The sequence below is a fragment of the Salmo salar genome, chromosome ssa14 (assembly GCF_905237065.1).
Source record: "Salmo salar chromosome ssa14, Ssal_v3.1, whole genome shotgun sequence".
NCBI lineage: Eukaryota > Metazoa > Chordata > Actinopteri > Salmoniformes > Salmonidae > Salmo > Salmo salar.
In genome coordinates, this window is record NC_059455.1 from 80,890,477 (window position 1) to 80,908,633 (window position 18,157).

Below are 18,157 nucleotides of genomic sequence, written 5' to 3' on the forward strand. Positions count from 1 at the left end.
GGAGGATGTAGAGGGTGGAGGGTTGAAGGGGAGGAGGATGTAGAGGGCTGGAGGGTTGAAGGGGAGGAGGATGTAGAGGGCTGGGGGGGTGAAGGGGAGGAGGACGTAGAGGGCTGGAGGGTTGAAGGGGAAGATGATGTAGAGAGCTGGAGGGGTGAAGGGGAGGAGAATGTAGAGGGTGGAGGGGTGAAGGGGAGGAGGATGTAGAGGGCTGGAGGGGTGAAGGGGAGGAGGATGTAGAGGACTGGAGGCTTGAAGGGGAGGAGGATGTAGAGGAATGGGGGTGTGAAGGGGAGGAGAATGTAGAGGGTGGAGGGGTGAAGGGGAGGAGGATGTAGAGGACTGGAGAGTTGAAGGGGAGGAGGATGCAGAGGGCTGGAGGGGTGAAGGGGAGGAGGATGTAGAGGGCTGGAGGGGTGAAGGGGAGGAGGATGTAGAGGGCTGGAGGGTTGAAGGGGAGGCGGATGTAGAGGGCTGGAGGGGTGAAGGGGAGGAGGATGTAGAGGGCTGGAGGGGTGAAGGGAGGAGGATGTAGAGGGCTGGAGGGGTGAAGGGGAGGCAGATGTAGAGGCTGGAGGGGTGAAGGGGAGGAGGCTGTAGAGGGCTGGAGGGGTGAAGGGGAGGAGGATGTAGAGGGCTGGAGGGGTGAAGGGGAGGAGGATGTAGAGGGCTGGAGGGGTGAAGGGGAGGAGGATGTAGAGGTTGAAGGGTTGAAGGGGAGGAGGATGTAGAGTGCTGGGGGGTTGAAGGGAAGGAGGATGTAGAGGGTTGGGGGGGTGAAGGGGAGGAGGATATCTGGGTGGAGGGTTGAAGGGTTGAAGGTGAGGAGGATGTAGAGGGCTGGAGGGTTGAAGGGGAGGAGGATGTAGAGGGCTGGGGGGTGAAGGGGAGGAGGATGAAGAGGGTGGAGGGTTGAAGGGGAGGAGGATGTAGAGGGTGGAGGGTTGAAGGGGAGGAGGATGTAGAGGGCTGGAGGGTTGAAGTGGAGGAGGATGTAGAGGGTGGAGGGTTGAAGGGGATGAGGATGTAGAGGACTGGAGGGTTGAAGGGGAGGAGGATGAAGAGGGCTGGAGGGTTGAAGGGGAGGAGGATGTAGAGGGCTGGAGGGTTGAAGGGGAGGAGAATGTAGAGGGTGGAGGGGTGAAGGGGAGGCGGATGTAGAGGGCTGGAGGGGTGAAGGGGAGGCGGATGTAGACGGCTGGAGGGGTGAAGGGGAGGAGGATGTAGAGGGCTGGAGGGGTGAAGGGGAGGAGGATGTAGAGGGTGGAGGGTTGAAGGGGAGGAGGATGTAGAGGACTGGAGGGTTGAAGGGGAGGAGGATGTAGAGGGCTGGGGGTTGAAGGGGAGGAGGATGTAGAGGGTGGAGGGAAGTTGAAGGGTAGGAGGAGGATGTAGAGGGCTGGAGGGTTGAAGGGGAGGAGGATGTAGAGGGTGGAGGGTTGAAGGGGAGGAGGATGTAGAGGGTGGAGGGTTGAAGGGAGGAGGATGTAGAGGGCTGGAGGGTTGAAGTGGAGGAGGATGTAGAGGGTGGAAGGTTGAAGGGGATGAGGATGTAGAGGACTGGAGGGTTGAAGGGGAGGAGGATGAAGAGGGCTGGAGGGTTGAAGGGGAGGAGGATGTAGAGGGCTGGAGGGTTGAAGGGGAGGAGGATGTAGAGGGCTGGAGGGTTGAAGGGGAGGAGGATGCAGAGGGCTGGAGGGGTGAAGGGGAGGCGGATGTAGAGGGCTGGAGGGGTGAAGGGGAGGAGGATGTAGAGGGCTGGAGGGGTGAAGGGGAGGAGGATGTAGAGGGTGGAGGGTTGAAGGGGAGGAGGATGTAGAGGACTGGAGGGTTGAAGGGGAGGAGGATGTAGAGGGCTGGGGGTTGAAGGGGAGGAGGATGTAGAGGGCTGGAGGGTTGAAGGGGAGGAGGATGTAGAGGGCTGGAGGGTTGAAGGGGAGGAGGATGTAGAGGGTGGAGGGTTGAAGGGGAGGAGGATGTAGAGGACTGGAGAGTTGAAGGGGAGGAGGATGTAGAGGACTGGAGGGTTGAAGGGGAGGAGGATTTAGAGGGTGGAGGGTTGAAGGGTGAGGGGGAGGATGTAGAGGGCTGGAGGGTTGAAGGGGGGAGGATGTAGAGGGCTGGAGGGTTGAAGGAGAGGAGGATGTAGAGGGTGGAGGGTTGAAGGGGAGGAGGATGTAGAGGGCTGGAGAGTTGAAGGGGAGGCGGATGTAGAGGACTGGAGAGTTGAAGGGGAGGAGGATGTAGAGGGTGGAGGGTTGAAGGGGGAGGAGGATGTAGAGGGCTGGAGGGTTGAAGGGGAGGAGGATGTAGAGGGTGGAGGTTGAAGTGGAGGAGGATGTAGAGGGCTTGAGGGGTGAAGGGGAGGAGGATGTAGAGGGCTGGAGGGTTGAAGGGGAGGAGGATGTAGAGGGCTGGAGGGTTGAAGGAGGAGGATGTAGAGGGAGTGTAGAGGGATGGGGTTGAAGGGAGGAGGATGTAGAGGGTGGAGGGGTGAAGGGGAGGAGGATGTAGAGGACTGGAGAGTTGAAGGGGAGGAGGATGTAGAGGGCTGGAGGGTGAAGGGGAGGAGGATGTAGAGGGCTGGAGGGGTGAAGGGGAGGAGGATGTAGAGGGCTGGAGGGTGAAGGGGAGGCGGATGTAGAGGGCTGGAGGGTTGAAGGGGAGGAGGATGTAGAGGGCTGGAGGGTTGAAGGGAGGAGGATGTAGAGGGCTGGAGGGGTGAAGGGGAGGAGGATGTAGAGGCTGGAGGGTTGAAGGGGAGGAGGATGTAGAGGGCTGGAGGGTTGAAGGGGAGGAGGATGTAGAGGGCTGGAGGGTTGAAGGGGAGGAGGATGTAGAGGGCTGGAGGGTTGAAGGGAGGAGGATGTAGAGGGCTGGAGGGTTGAAGGGGAGGAGGATGTAGAGGGCTGGGGGGTTGAAGGGGAGGAGGATGTAGAGGGTTGGAGGGTTGAAGGGGAGGAGGATGTAGAGGGCTGGGGGTTGAAGGGAGGAGGATGTAGAGGGTGGAGGTTGAAGGGGAGGAGGATGTAGAGGGCTGGAGGGTTGAAGGGGAGGAGGATGTAGAGGGCTGGAGGGTTGAAGGGGAGGAGGATGTAGAGGGTGGAGGGTTGAAGGGAGGAGGATGTAGAGGACTGGAGGGTTGAAGGGGAGGAGGATGTAGAGGGCTGGAGGGTTGAAGGGGAGGAGGATGTAGAGGGCTGGAGGGTTGAAGGGAGAAGGAGGAGGATGTAGAGGGCTGGAGGGTTGAAGGGGAGGAGGATGTAGAGGGTGGAGGGGTGAAGGGGAGGAGGATGTAGAGGGCTGGAGGGTGAAGGGGAGGAGGATGTAGAGGGCTGGAGGGGTGAAGGGAGGAGGATGTAGAGGGCCTGGGGGGGTGAAGGGGAGGAGGATGTAGAGGGCTGGAGGGTTGAAGGAGGAGATGTGGAGGGTGAAGGGGGGAGGATGTAGAGGGGGGGCTGGAGGGTTGAAGGGGAGGAGGATGTAGAGGGTTGGAGGGTGAAGGGGAGGAGGATGTAGAGGGCTGGAGGGGTTGAAGGGAGGAGGATGTAGAGGGCTGAGGGTTGAAGGGAGGAGGATGTAGAGGGCTGGAGGGTTGAAGGGGAGGAGGATGTAGAGGGCTGGAGGGGTGAAGGGGAGGAGGATGTAGAGGGCTAAGGGGGATGTAGAGGGTTGAAGGGGAGGAGGATGTAGAGGGTGGAGGGTTGAAGGGGAGGAGGATGTAGAGGGCTGGAGGGTTGAAGGGGAGGAGGATGAAGAGGGCTGGAGGGTTGAAGGGAGGAGGATGTAGAGGGTGGAGGGTTGAAGGGAGGAGGATGTAGAGGGCTGGAGGGTTGAAGGGGAGGAGAATGTAGAGGGCTGGAGGGTTGAAGGGGAGGAGGATGTAGAGGGCTGGAGGGTGAAGGGGAGGAGGATGTAGAGGGCTGGAGGGTGAAGGGGAGGAGGATGTAGAGGGTGGAGGGGTGAAGGAGGAGGATGTAGAGGGTGGAGGGTTGAAGGGGAGGAGGATGTAGAGGACTGGAGGGTTGAAGGGGAGGAGGATGTAGAGGGCTGGGGGGTTGAAGGGGAGGAGGATGTAGAGGGTGGAGGGTTGAAGGGGAGGAGGATGTAGAGGGCTGCAGGGTTGAAGGGGAGGAGGATGTAGAGGGTGGAGGGTTGAAGGGGAGGAGGATGTAGAGGACTGGAGAGTTGAAGGGGAGGAGGATGTAGAGGACTGGAGGGTTGAAGGGGAGGAGGATGTAGAGGGTGGAGGGTTGAAGGGTTGAAGGGGAGGAGGATGTAGAGGGCTGGAGGGTTGAAGGGGAGGAGGATGTAGAGGGCTGGAGGGTTGAAGGGGGAGGATGTAGAGGCTGGAGGGTTGAAGGCGAGAGGAGGATGTAGAGGGTGGAGGGTTGAAGGGGAGGAGGATGTAGAGGGCTGGAGAGTTGAAGGGGAGGAGGATGTAGAGGACTGGAGAGTTGAAGGGGAGGAGGATGTAGAGGGTGGAGGGTTGAAGGGTGAGGGAGGAGGATGTAGAGGGCTGGAGGGTTGAAGGGGAGGAGGATGTAGAGGGTGGAGGGTTGAAGGGAGGAGGATGTAGAGGGCTGGAGGGTTGAAGGGGAGGAGGATGTAGAGGGCTGGAGGGGTGAAGGGGAGGAGGATGTAGAGGGCTGGAGGGTTGAAGGGGAGGAGGATGTAGAGGGTGAAGGGTTGAAGGGGAGGAGGATGTAGAGGGATGGGGGGGTGAAGGGGAGGAGAATGTAGAGGGTGGAGGGGTGAAGGGGAGGAGGATGTAGAGGACTGGAGAGTTGAAGGGGAGGAGGATGTAGAGGGCTGGAGGGGTGAAGGGGAGGAGGATGTAGAGGGCTGGAGGGTGAAGGGAGGAGGATGTAGAGGGCTGGAGGGGTGAAGGGGAGGAGGATGTAGAGGGCTGGAGGGGTTGAAGGGAGGAGGATGTAGAGGGCTGGAGGGGTGAAGGGAGGAGGATGTAGAGGGCTGGAGGGTTGAAGGGGAGGAAGATGTAGAGGCTGGAGGGTTGAAGGGGAGGAGGATGTAGAGGGCTGGAGGGTTGAAGGGGAGGAGGATGTAGAGGGCTGGAGGGGTTGAAGGGAGGAGGATGTAGAGGGCTGGAGGGGTGAAGGGGAGGAGGATGTAGAGGGCTGAAGGGTTGAAGGGAGGAGGATGTAGAGGGCTGGAGGGTTGAAGGGAGGAGGATGTAGAGGGCTGAGGGTGAAGGGGAGGAGGATGTAGGGGTGGAGGGTTGAAGGGTTGAAGGGAGGAGGATGTAGAGGGCGGAGAGTTGAAGGGGAGGAGGATGTAGAGGGCTGGGGGGTGAAGGGGAGGAGGATGTAGAGGGTGGAGGGTTGAAGGGTAGGAGGATGTAGAGGGCTGGAGGGTTGAAGGGGAGGAGGATGTAGAGGGCTGGAGGGTTGAAGGGGAGGAGGATGTAGAGGGTGGAGGGTTGAAGGGGAGGAGGATGTAGAGGACTGGAGGGTTGAAGGGGAGGAGGATGTAGAGGGCTGGAGGGTTGAAGGGGAGGAGGATGTAGAGGGTGGAGGGTTGAAGGGTTGAAGGGGAGGAGGATGTAGAGGGCTGGAGGGTTGAAGGGGAGGAGAATGTAGAGGGTGGAGGGTTGAAGGGGAGGAGGATGTAGAGGGCTGGAGGGGTGAAGGGGAGGAGGATGTAGAGGGCTGGAGGGTTGAAGGGGAGGAGGATGTAGAGGGCTGGAGGGGTGAAGGGGAGGAGGATGTAGAGGGCTGGAGGGGTGAAGGAGGAGGATGTAGAGGGCTGGAGGGGTGAAGGGGAGGAGGATGTAGAGGGCTGGAGGGTTGAAGGGAGGAGGATGTAGAGGGCTGGAGGGGTGAAGGGAGGAGGATGTAGAGGGTGGAGGGTTGAAGGGAGGAGGATGTAGAGGCTGAGGGTTGAAGGGAGGAGAATGTAGAGGGCTGGAGGGTTGAAGGGGAGGAGGATGTAGAGGGCTGGGGGGTTGAAGGGGAGGAGGATGTAGAGGGCTGGAGGGTTGAAGGGAGGAGGATGTAGAGGGCTGGAGGGTTGAAGGGGAGGAGGATGTAGAGGGCTGGAGGGTTGAAGGGTTGAAGGAGGAGGATGTAGAGGGCTGGAGGGTTGAAGGGGAGGAGGATGTAGAGGGTGGAGGGTTGAAGGGGAGGAGGATGTAGAGGGCTGGAGGGTGAAGGGGAGGAGGATGTAGAGGGCTGGAGGGTTGAAGGGGAGGAGGATGTAGAGGGCTGGAGGTTGAAGGAGGAGGATGTAGAGGGCTGGAGGGTTGAAGGGAGGAGGATGTAGAGGGTGGAGGGTTGAAGGGAGGAGGATGTAGAGGGCTGGAGAGTTGAAGGGAGGAGGATGTAGAGGGCTGGAGGGTTGAAGGGGAGGAGGATGTAGAGGGCTGGAGGGTTGAAGGGGAGGAGGATGTAGAGGGCTGGAGGGTTGAAGGGGAGGAGGATGTAGAGGGCTGGAGGGTTGAAGGGGAGGAGGATGTAGAGGGCTGGAGGGTTGAAGGGGAGGAGGATGTAGAGGGCTGGAGGGGGTGAAGGGGAGGAGGATGTAGAGGGCTGGAGGGTTGAAGGGGAGGAGGATGTAGAGGGCTGGAGGGTTGAAGGGGGGGAGAATGTAGAGGGCTGGAGGGGTGAAGGGGAGGAGGATGTAGAGGGCTGGAGGGTTGAAGGGGAGGAGGATGTAGAGGGCTGGAGGGTTGAAGGGGAGGAGGATGTAGAGGACTGGAGGGTGAAGGGGAGGAGGATGTAGAGGGGCTGGAGGGTTGAAGGGGAGGAGGATGTAGAGGGCTGGAGGGTTGAAGGGGAGGAGGATGTAGAGGGCTGGAGGGGTGAAGGGAGGAGGATGTAGAGGGCTGGAGGGTTGAAGGGGAGGAGGATGTAGAGGGCTGGAGGGTTGAAGGGGAGGAGGATGTAGAGGGCTGGAGGGTTGAAGGGGAGGAGGATGTAGAGGGCTGGAGGGTTGAAGGGGAGGAGGATGTAGAGGGCTGGAGGGTTGAAGGGGAGGAGGATGAGAGGGCTGGAGGGTTGAAGGAGGAGGATGTAGAGGGCTGGAGGGTTGAAGGGGAGGAGGATGTAGAGGGCTGGAGGGTGAAGGGGAGGAGGATGTAGAGGCTGGAGGGGTTGAAGGGGAGGAGGATGTAGAGGGCTGGAGGGTTGAAGGGGAGGAGGATGTAGAGGGCTGGAGGGTTGAAGGGAGGAGGATGTAGAGGGCTGGAGGGTTGAAGGGAGGAGGATGTAGAGGGCTGGAGGGTTGAAGGGGAGGAGGATGTAGAGGGCTGGAGGGTGAAGGGGAGGAGGATGTAGAGGGTGGAGGGTTGAAGGGGAGGAGGATGTAGAGGGCTGGAGGGTTGAAGGGAGGAGGATGTAGAGGGCTGGAGGGTGAAGGGAGGAGGATGTAGAGGGCTGGAGGGGTGAAGGGAGGAGGATGTAGAGGGCTGGAGGGTTGAAGGGGAGGAGGATGTAGAGGGTGGAGGGGTGAAGGGGAGGAGGATGTAGAGGCTGGAGGGTGAAGGGAGGAGGATGTAGAGGGCTGGAGGGTTGAAGGGAGGAGGATGTAGAGGGCTGGAGGGTTGAAGGGGAGGAGGATGTAGAGGGCTGGAGGGTTGAAGGGGAGGAGGATGTAGAGGGCTGGAGGGTTGAAGGGAGGAGGATGTAGAGGGCTGGAGGGTTGAAGGGGAGGAGGATGCAGAGGGCTGGAGGGGTGAAGGGGAGGAGGATGTAGAGGGCTGGAGGGTTGAAGGAGGAGGACGTAGAGGACTGGAGGGTTGAAGGGAGGAGGATGTAGAGGGCTGGAGGGTGAAGGGAGGAGGATGTAGAGGGCTGGAGGGTTGAAGGGAGGAGGATGTAGAGGGCTGGAGGGTTGAAGGGAGGAGAATGTAGAGGGCTGGAGGGTTGAAGGGAGGAGGATGTAGAGGGCTGGAGGGTGAAGGAGGACGATGTAGAGGGTGGAGGGATGAAGAGCGAGGAGGATGACGAGAGGCCGGAGGGTTGAAGGGGAGGAGGATGCAGAGGGCGCTGAATGATGATGACGCAGATACCGAGGCGACGATGATGACGCAGATATCGATAGCGAAGGATGATGACGCAGAAGCGGATGGCGAAGGATGATGACGCAGATACGAAGGTGAACGAGGAGGATGTAGAGGGCTGGGGGTTGAAGGGGAGGAGGATGTAGAGGGTGGAGGGGTGAAGGGAGGAGGATGTAGAGGGCTGGAGGGTTGAAGGGAAGGAGGATGTAGAGGGCTGGAGGGTTGAAGGGAGGAGGATGTAGAGGGCTGGAGGGTTGAAGGGGAGGAGGATGTAGAGGGCTGGAGGGTTGAAGGGGAGGAGGATGTAGAGGGTGGAGGGTGAAGGGAGGAGGATGTAGAGGGCTGGAGGGTGAAGGGGAGGAGGATGTAGAGGACTGGAGGGTTGAAGGGGAGGAGGACGTAGAGGGATGGGGGTGAAGGGAGGAGAATGTAGAGGGCTGGAGGGTGAAGGGAGGAGGATGTAGAGGACTGGAGAGTTGAAGGGGAGGAGGATGTAGAGGGCTGGAGGGTTGAAGGGAGGAGGATGTAGAGGGCTGGAGGGTTGAAGGGGAGGAGGATGTAGAGGGCTGGAGGGTTGAAGGGGAGGAGGATGTAGAGGGCTGGAGGGTGAAGGGGAGGAGGATGTAGAGGGCTGGAGGGTTGAAGGGGAGGAGGATGTAGAGGGCTGGAGGGTTGAAGGGGAGGAGGATGTAGAGGGCTGGAGGGTTGAAGGGGAGGAGGATGTAGAGGGCTGGAGGGTTGAAGGAGGAGGATGTAGAGGGCTGGAGGTTGAAGGAGGAGGATGTAGAGGGCTGGAGGGTTGAAGGGAGGAGGATGTAGAGGGTGAGAGGTTGAAGGGAGGAGGATGTAGAGGGCTGGAGGGTTGAAGGGAGGAGGATGTAGAGGGCTGGAGGGTGAAGGGAGGAGGATGTAGAGGGCTGGAGGGTTGAAGGGAGGAGGATGTAGAGGGCTGGAGGGTTGAAGGGGAGGAGGATGTAGAGGGCTGAGGGTGAAGGGGAGGAGGATGTAGAGGGTGGAGGGTTGAAGGGGAGGAGGATGTAGAGGGCTGGAGGGTTGAAGGGAGGAGGATGTAGAGGGCTGGAGGGTTGAAGGGAGGAGGATGTAGAGGGTGGAGGGTTGAAGGGGAGGAGGATGTAGAGGGCTGGAGGGTTGAAGGGAGGAGGATGTAGAGGGCTGGAGGGTTGAAGGGAGGAGGATGTAGAGGGCTGGAGGTTGAAGGGAGGAGGATGTAGAGGGCTGGAGGGTTGAAGGGGAGGAGGATGTAGAGGGCTGGAGGGTGAAGGGGAGGAGGATGTAGAGGGCTGGAGGGGTGAAGGGGAGGAGGATGTAGAGGGCTGGAGGGTTGAAGGGGAGGAGGATGTAGAGGGCTGGAGGGGTGAAGGGAGGAGGATGTAGAGGGTGGAGGGTTGAAGGAGGAGGATAGAGGATGTAGGAGGGATGAGAGGTTGAAGGAGGAGGATGTAGAGGGCTGGAGGGTTGAAGGGAGGAGGATGTAGAGGGCTGGAGGGTTGAAGGGGAGGAGGATGTAGAGGGTGAGGGTTGAAGGGGAGGAGGATGTAGAGGGCTGGAGGTTGAAGGGGAGGAGGATGTAGAGGACTGGAGAGTTGAAGGGGAGGGATGTAGAGGGTGGAGGGTTGAAGGGGAGGAGGATGTAGAGGGCTGGAGGGTTGAAGGGAGGAGGATGTAGAGGGCTGGAGGGTGAAGGGGGAGGATGTAGAGGGCTGGAGGGTTGAAGGAGAGGAGGATGTAGAGGGTGGAGGGTTGAAGGGGAGGAGGATGTAGAGGGCTGGAGAGTTGAAGGGGAGGCGGATGTAGAGGACTGGAGAGTTGAAGGGGAGGAGGATGTAGAGGGTGGAGGGTTGAAGGGTTGAAGGGGAGGAGGATGTAGAGGGCTGGAGGGTTGAAGGGGAGGAGGATGTAGAGGGTGGAGGGTTGAAGGGGAGGAGGATGTAGAGGGCTGGAGGGTTGAAGGGGAGGAGGATGTAGAGGGCTGGAGGGGTGAAGGGGAGGAGGATGTAGAGGGCTGGAGGGTTGAAGGGGAGGAGGATGTAGAGGGTGGAGGGTTGAAGGGGAGGAGGATGTAGAGGGCTGGAGGGTTGAAGGGGAGGAGGATGTAGAGGGCTGGAGGGTTGAAGGGGAGGAGGATGTAGAGGGTGGAGGGTTGAAGGGTTGAAGGGAGGAGGATGTAGAGGGCTGGAGGGTTGAAGGGGAGGAGGATGTAGAGGGTGGAGGGTGAAGGGAGGAGGATGTAGAGGGCTGGAGGGTTGAAGGGGAGGAGGATGTAGAGGGCTGGAGGGTTGAAGGGGAGGAGGATGTAGAGGGCTGGAGGGTGAAGGAGGATGTGAGGGTGGAGGTTGAAGGGAGGAGGATGTAGAGGGCTGGAGGGTTGAAGGGGAGGAGGATGTAGAGGACTGGAGGGTTGAAGGGGAGGAGGATGTAGAGGGCTGGAGGGTTGAAGGGGAGGAGGATGTAGAGGGCTGGAGGGTTGAAGGGAGGAGGATGTAGAGGGCTGGAGGGTTGAAGGGGAGGGAGGATGTAGAGGGCTGGAGGGTTGAAGGGGAGGAGGATGTAGAGGGCTGGAGGGTTGAAGGGGAGGAGGATGTAGAGGCTGGAGGGTTGAAGGGAGGAGGATGTAGAGGGCTGGAGGGTTGAAGGGGAGGAGGATGTAGAGGGCTGGAGGGTTGAAGGGGAGGAGGATGTAGAGGGTGGAGGGTTGAAGGGGAGGAGGATGTAGAGGGCTGGAGGGTGTGAAGGGGAGGAGGATGTAGAGGGCTGGAGGGGTGAAGGGGAGGAGGATGTAGAGGGTGGAGGGGTGAAGGAGGAGGATGTAGAGGGTGGAGGGTTGAAGGGGAGGAGGATGTAGAGGGCTGGAGGGTTGAAGGGGAGGAGGATGTAGAGGGTGGAGGGTGAAGGGGAGGAGGATGTAGAGGGCTGGAGGGTTGAAGGGGAGGAGGATGTAGAGGGACTGGAGGGTGAAGGGGAGGAGGATGTAGAGGGTGGAGGTTGAAGGGAGGAGGATGTAGAGGGCTGGGGGTTGAAGGGGAGGAGGATGTAGAGGGCTGGAGGGTTGAAGGGAGGAGGATGTAGAGGGTGGAGGGTTGAAGGGGAGGAGGATGTAGAGGGCTGGAGGGTTGAAGGGGAGGAGGATGTAGAGGGCTGGAGGGTTGAAGGGGAGGAGGATGTAGAGGGTGGAGGGTTGAAGGGGAGGAGGATGTAGAGGACTGGAGGATTGAAGGGGAGGAGGATGTAGAGGACTGGAGGGTTGAAGGGGAGGAGGATTTAGAGGGTGGAGGGTTGAAGGGTTGAAGGGAGGAGGATATAGAGGGCTGGAGGGTTGAAGGGGAGGAGGATGTAGAGGGCTGGAGGGGTGAAGGGGAGGAGAATGTAGAGGGTGGAGGGGTGAAGGGGAGGAGGATGTAGAGGGCTGGAGGGGTGAAGGGGAGGAGGATGTAGAGGACTGGAGGGTTGAAGGGGAGGAGGATGTAGAGGGATGGGGGGTGAAGGGGAGGAGAATGTAGAGGGTGGAGGGGTGAAGGGAGGAGGATGTAGAGGACTGGAGAGTTGAAGGGGAGGAGGATGTAGAGGGCTGGAGGGGTGAAGGGGAGGAGGATGTAGAGGGCTGGAGGGGTGAAGGGGAGGAGGATGTAGAGGGCTGAGGGGTGAAGGGAGGAGGATGTAGAGGGCTGGAGGGTTGAAGGGGAGGAGGATGTAGAGGCTCGAGGGGTGAAGGGATGAGGATGTAGAGAGCTGGAGGGTGAAGGGAGGATGTAGATGGAGGGTGAAGGGAGGAGGATGTAGAGGGCTGAGGGTTGAAGGAGAGGATGACGATGACGAGAGTGAAGGAGGATATGACGTAGAAGCTGGATGAAGGATGTGACGCAGTATGATGAAGGAGGATGATGAGAAGAGGTTGAAGGAGGATGAGGATGTAGAGGGTGAAGGGTGAGAGGAGGAGTAGAGGATGTGGAGGCGAAGGTGAAGGGAGGAGGATGTAGAGGGCTGGAGGGTTGAAGGGAGGAGGATGTAGAGGGTGGAGGGTTGAAGGGGAGGAGGATGTAGAGGACTGGAGGATTGAAGGGGAGGAGGATGTAGAGGCTGGAGGGTTGAAGGGGAGGAGGATGTAGAGGGTGGAGGATTGAAGGTTTGAAGGGGGGGAGGATGTAGAGGGCTGGAGGGTTGAAGGGGAGGAGGATGTAGAGGGCTGGAGGGGTGAAGGGGAGGAGGATGTAGAGGGCTGGAGGGTTGAAGGGGAGGAGGATGTAGAGGGCTGGAGGGGTGAAGGGGAGGAGGATGTAGAGGGCTGGAGGGTTGAAGGGAGGAGGATGTAGAGGGCTGGGGGTGAAGGGGAGGAGAATGTAGAGGGCTGGAGGGTGAAGGGGAGGAGGATGTAGAGGACTGGAGGGTTGAAGGGGAGGAGGATGTAGAGGGCTGGAGGGGTGAAGGGGAGGAGGATGTAGAGGGCTGGAGGGGTGAAGGGGAGGAGGATGTAGAGGGCTGGAGGGTTGAAGGGGAGGAGGATGTAGAGGGCTGGAGGGGTGAAGGGGAGGTAGGATGTAGAGGGCTGGAGGGTGAAGGGGAGGAGGATGTAGAGGGCTGGAGGGTTGAAGGGAGGAGGATGTAGAGGGCTGGAGGGTTGAAGGGGAGGAGGATGTAGAGGGCTGGGGGGTGAAGGGAGGAGGATGTAGAGGGCTGGAGGGTGAAGGGGAGGAGGATGTAGAGGGTGAAGGGTTGAAGGAGGAGGATGTAGAGGGCTGGAGAGTTGAAGGGAGGAGGATGTAGAGGGCTGGAGGGTGAAGGGGAGGAGGATGTAGAGGGCTGGAGGGTTGAAGGGGAGGAGGATGTAGAGGGCTGGAGGGGTTGAAGGGGAGGAGGATGTAGAGGGCTGGAGGGTTGAAGGAGAGAGGATGTAGAGGGCTGGAGGGTTGAAGGGGAGGAGGATGTAGAGGGCTGGAGGGATGAAGGGGAGGAGGATGTAGAGGGCTGGAGGGTTGAAGGGGAGGAGGATGTAGAGGGCTGGAGGGTTGAAGGGGAGGAGGATGTAGAGGGCTGGGGGGGTGAAGGGGAGGAGGATGTAGAGGGTGGAGGGTTGAAGGGGAGGAGGACGTAGAGAGTTGGAGAGTTGAAGGGGAGGAGGATGTAGAGGGCTGGGGGGTGAAGGGGAGGAGGATGTAGAGGGTGGAGGGTTGAAGGGTAGGAGCATGTAGAGGGTGGAGGGTTGAAGGGGAGGTGGATGTAGAGGGCTGGAGGGTTGAAGGGGAGGAGGATGTAGAGGGTGGAGGGTTGAAGGGGAGGAGGATGTAGAGGGCTGGAGGGTTGAAGGGGAGGAGGATGTAGAGGGCTGGAGGGTTGAAGGGGAGGAGGATGTAGAGGGTGGAGGGTTGAAGGGTTGAAGGGGAGGAGGATGTAGAGGGCTGGAGGGTTGAAGGGGATGAGGATGTAGAGGGCTGGAGGGGTGAAGGGGAGGAGGATGTAGAGGGTTGAGGGTGAAGGGGAGGAGGATGTAGAGGGCTGTAGGGTGAAGGGGAGGAGGATGTAGAGGGTGGAGGGTTGAAGGGGTGAAGGGGAGGATGTGAGGAGATGTAGAGGCTGTGAGGTTGAAGGGAGGAGGATGTAGAGGGCTGGAGGGGTGAAGGGGAGGAGGATGTAGAGGGCTTGAGGGTTGAAGGGGAGGAGGATGTAGAGGGCTGGAGGGTTGAAGGGGAGGAGGATGTAGAGGGCTGGAGGGTTGAAGGGGAGGAGGATGTAGAGGGCTGGAGGGTTGAAGGGGAGGAGGATGTAGAGGCTGGAGGGTTGAAGGGGAGGAGGATGTAGAGGGTGGAGGGTTGAAGGGGAGGAGGATGTAGAGGGCTGGAGGATTGAAGGGGAGGAGGATGTAGAGGGTGGAGGGTTGAAGGGGAGGAGGATGTAGAGGACTGGAGGGTTGAAGGGGGGAGGCTGTAGAGGGCTGGAGGGTTGAAGGGGAGGAGGATGTAGAGGGTGGAGGGTTGAAGGGTGGAGGAGGATGTAGAGGGCTGGAGGGTTGAAGGGGAGGAGGATGTAGAGGGCTGGGGGTGAAGGGGAGGAGGATGTAGAGGGTGGAGGGTTGAAGGGGAGGAGGATGTAGAGGACTAGAGGGTGGAAGGGGAGGAGGATGTAGAGGGCTGGAGGGTTGAAGGGGAGGAGGATGTAGAGGGTGGAGGGTTGAAGGGTTGAAGGGGAGGAGGATGTAGAGGGCTGGAGGGTTGAAGGGGAGGAGGATGTAGAGGGCTGGAGGGGTGAAGGGGAGGAGAATGTAGAGGGTGGAGGGGTGAAGGGGAGGAGGATGTAGAGGGCTGGAGGGGTGAAGGGGAGGAGGATGTAGAGGGCTGGAGGGTTAAAGGGGAGGAGGATGTAGAGGGCTGGAGGGTTGAAGGGGAGGAGCATGTAGAGGGCTGGAGGGTTGAAGGGGAGGAGGATGTAGAGGGCTGGGGGGGTGAAGGGGAGGAGAATGTAGAGGGTGGAGGGGTGAAGGGGAGGAGGATGTAGAGGGTGGAGGGGTGAAGGGGAGGAGGATGTAGAGGGCTGGAGGGTTGAAGGGGAGGAGGATGTAGAGGGCTGGAGGGTTGAAGGGGAGGAGGATGTAGAGGGCTGGGGGGTGAAGGGAGGAGAATGTAGAGGGTGGAGGCGTGAAGGGGAGGAGGATGTAGAGGACTGGAGGGTTGAATCGGAGGAGGATGTAGAGGGCTGTAGGGTTGAAGGCGAGGAGGATGTAGAGGGCTGGAGGGGTGAAGGGGAGGAGGATGTAGAGAGCTGGAGGGGTGAAGGGGAGGAGGATGTAGAGGACTGGAGGGGTGAAGGGGAGAGCATGTTAAAAGGTCAGTAAATCATCAAGGTAGTTCTAATACCCCATCCCCACCCTTCAGAAGGCTGAAACAATGTGCAGCAGCAGCTATGGGAATGAAATAAAGTATGGCTGCCTGTGACTTTGTAAACTTGCAGGAAGCACACTTTTATTTTTATTCTTCCTCTTCTTCCTCCTCTTCTTCTACTTCTTCTTCTTCTCTTTACGTCTCTGTCTACTCTCTGGTCTCTCACTCTCTCAAAACCCCTCTGCTCTCTCTTCCTCTTCCTCTCTTTTTTATATCTTGACAGTGTATCTATTATTCATCAAGAAAAAGTCAAGTTTGTAGTCCTCCTAGTTCCCAGACAGTAAGAGAGGGAGCCTTGCTTGGCACATTTATAATGTATCAGCCAAGCATGACGTCAACATCAATTATGGATTCTTTCTGGACGGACCAAGTGTTTGCTGGACAGCCACAGATGGTCAGCACTCAACGACCGCTTTGAGCCCTTTGAGGGTCGATGTCATTCATGTCTGTCTGGTCTGTAAGACTCCATCGTCTTCTGCCAGGATCTCAGATACAAATAGAGACTGTGGCAGGAGGAGCTAACCCGCACAGGGGCAAAACCCGGTGACTTTACTCTTGTGTGGGTATTTAGAATTTTCTGGTCTAATTTCCGCTCTCTTCTTGCTGAAGTTCAATCAACACCGCGCTGGGGGAGAAGCCGGTAACACTGCTCCTGTGTGTTTTTTTATGTTTATTTTGATCTCCTATTCTTGATCTGTTGTTGTAGCCAAGTTCTGTGGGGACCCTGGTGTGCCTGCCTATGGCTCCAGAGAGGGACGCAGCTTCATCTACCAGTCAGAGGTGTTGTTCAGCTGTACCACCCCCTATCTCCCAGTGGGCTCCACTACACGCATGTGCCAGGCCGACGGCTCCTGGAGCGGATTCCAGCCTCGCTGTATAGGTAAGCATCTACTGTGTGTGTGTCTGTGTGTGTGTGTGCCCATGTACCACAAAGCGTGAGGGTCACACAGCGTATACAACTGGGTGTACAACTGTCCTTTGTGTGATACTTGGCCCCAAAGCGTCATTACTGCATTTTTTATTTGCTTTACTCAATATGTTTTGTATGCTCAGTGTATATACACACCATAACCTTTCTGCCCCTCTCTTTATTCCTCTAGAGTACATAATCTCTGTTTCCTATTTCTGTGCCTTAAAGCACAGCTTGTGAAGTATTTAACTTTGTCAAACAACTGGAATCAATGTCCTCCCTCTGACAGTGGGCCACCTGAGATATACCAAGGCTACGTCCCAAATGGCACATTATTCCCTATATAGTGCACTACGTTTGACCAGAAGCCTATGGGCCGTTGTCAAAGTAGTGCACTATAATGGGTGCAGCCCTAACCTCAACACACATCTCTTATTGATAAGAGTATTCCAGAAAAGGCAGGGTCAGTCCTTTTAGTGCCCTCCAAGAGGAGAGAGTGTATTGACGGGGGAGAAGAATGGAGCCTGTCAAGATATGAAATGTGTAGGAATGGCTGTAGGGGATTCAGTTCCATCAGGGGCACACTAGTGACATTCTCCTGGCCCTAGCCTTCACAGCTGGCTGATACCATTGTCTAGGTTCTAGTTTCAGTTCTAGCTGTAGCGTATACTCATAGATATTTTTTTCTCCAAAAGAGTTCTATGTAGGGGGATAGGGTTCTACCAATAACCATTTTTTATCTGAAGAACCCTTTTTGGAAGGTTTATTTGATGATTCTTTGGAAGGCAAGAAGGGTTCTACATAGAGCCATATATCATATTATCCAGCATGCTCTATTGCAGGGTGATTTTCAGAATTGTTTGTTTTAATATCTGTATTTCTGCATGTACAGTGAGCTCCAAAAGTATTGGGACAGTGACACATTTTTGTTTTTTGGGGCTCTGTTCTCCAGCACTTTGTATTTGAAATGATACAATGACTATGAGGCTAAAGTGCAGACTGTCAGCTTTAATTTGAGGGTATTTCCATCCATATCGGGTGAACTGTTTATTAATTACAGCACTTTTTGTACATAGTCCCCCCATTTTAGGGGACCAAAAGTATTGGGACATATTCACTTGCATGTGTATTAAAGTAATAAAAGTTAAGTATTTGGTCCCATATGCATATAACGCAATGACTACATCAAGCTTGTAAATAATTATCTTGAATAATGATGAGTGAGAAAGTTACTCCAAAATGACACCATACATTATTTACCATTTACCCGTTGTATAAAGTGAAAATGCTCTCAATGCCGGTGTTTGGAGGATATATTGGCAACAACCTCGACTTTTTTAGACCAGGACTAGGCTTAATCTGTGTCCAGGAAACTAGCCCGTGGGCTTTGTTGTCACTAGGGTTGCAAAAGTCTGGTAACTTTACCACAAATCCCAGGTTTTTCTAGAAATACTAATTGGAGTATTCCCAGATTTCCTGCTTGTTCCATCCTGATTCCAGGAATCTTCCAAAACTAGTGAATTTTGAGAAAGTTACTAGCATGTTGCAACCCTTGTTGTCACTCATATCATATAGTATATGTTTGATGTCCTCCCTTTCCTGGCATCTTTAACTTACCTGCTGTCTTCAGATCTGTAATTATCTATCTAGTGTCTGTGAGACTACTCCTGAATCCTTATCTGATTAAGCACCTCATCCAGGTCCCTAAAGGAGACACCCTTCACACATCGATATGACTAAGTGATAATTGTCTTTATTTCAGTAATTTAATATTCAAGTCATAGGCCCCTTTTGTCACTGGATCATTAGACCATTATCAACAAGTCAATTGTTATCTGTTTAGTACTGGGCAACCGTGTATTGTACTACAGAAATTAACATTGAGGGTAGCCTGAGTTTAAATACTGTATAGCTCATTATAGTGGCTGTAATTTATGGGTGCTGGATTGCGCTGGTGGTTAGACCATTGGGCCAGTGACCGAAGGTTGCTAATTCCAATCCCTGAGCCGACTAGGTAAAAAAATCTGTGTCTCAGGGGGAGTGGGATATGCAAAAAACACATTTCCATTTCACTATACTCTGTACAGGTTAAACAAGACAAATATAAGCACCCCCTATTTGAATCTTGAAATCAATGAGGCTCAATTATCAGACTGATTGGCCTACAGATGTGTCTATATGCTGAAATGTAGAGGGAAATATTTGGAATTGTTTTCAACATAGCTAACTAGCAGATCTAAACATTGTATGCGACATGGCTGTGTCAATTCTGTTGTCATATGCTGTTCATCAGATGCCATGACTGTTTATGTCATCTGGTATGACAGTGCTATGTAGTCC

The 18,157-nt window shown here is 56.6% G+C and overlaps 1 protein-coding gene across 1 annotated transcript in view; it reads left to right on the forward strand.

Moving 5' to 3' along the window:
- The window catches only part of LOC106570400 (CUB and sushi domain-containing protein 3-like), a 725,317-nt gene that overhangs the window by 677,072 nt on the left and 30,088 nt on the right, over positions 1 to 18,157 (forward strand). The window contains 1 exon segment of the mRNA XM_014142665.2: positions 15,614 to 15,787. Coding sequence (XP_013998140.1) covers positions 15,614 to 15,787 — 174 coding nt within the window.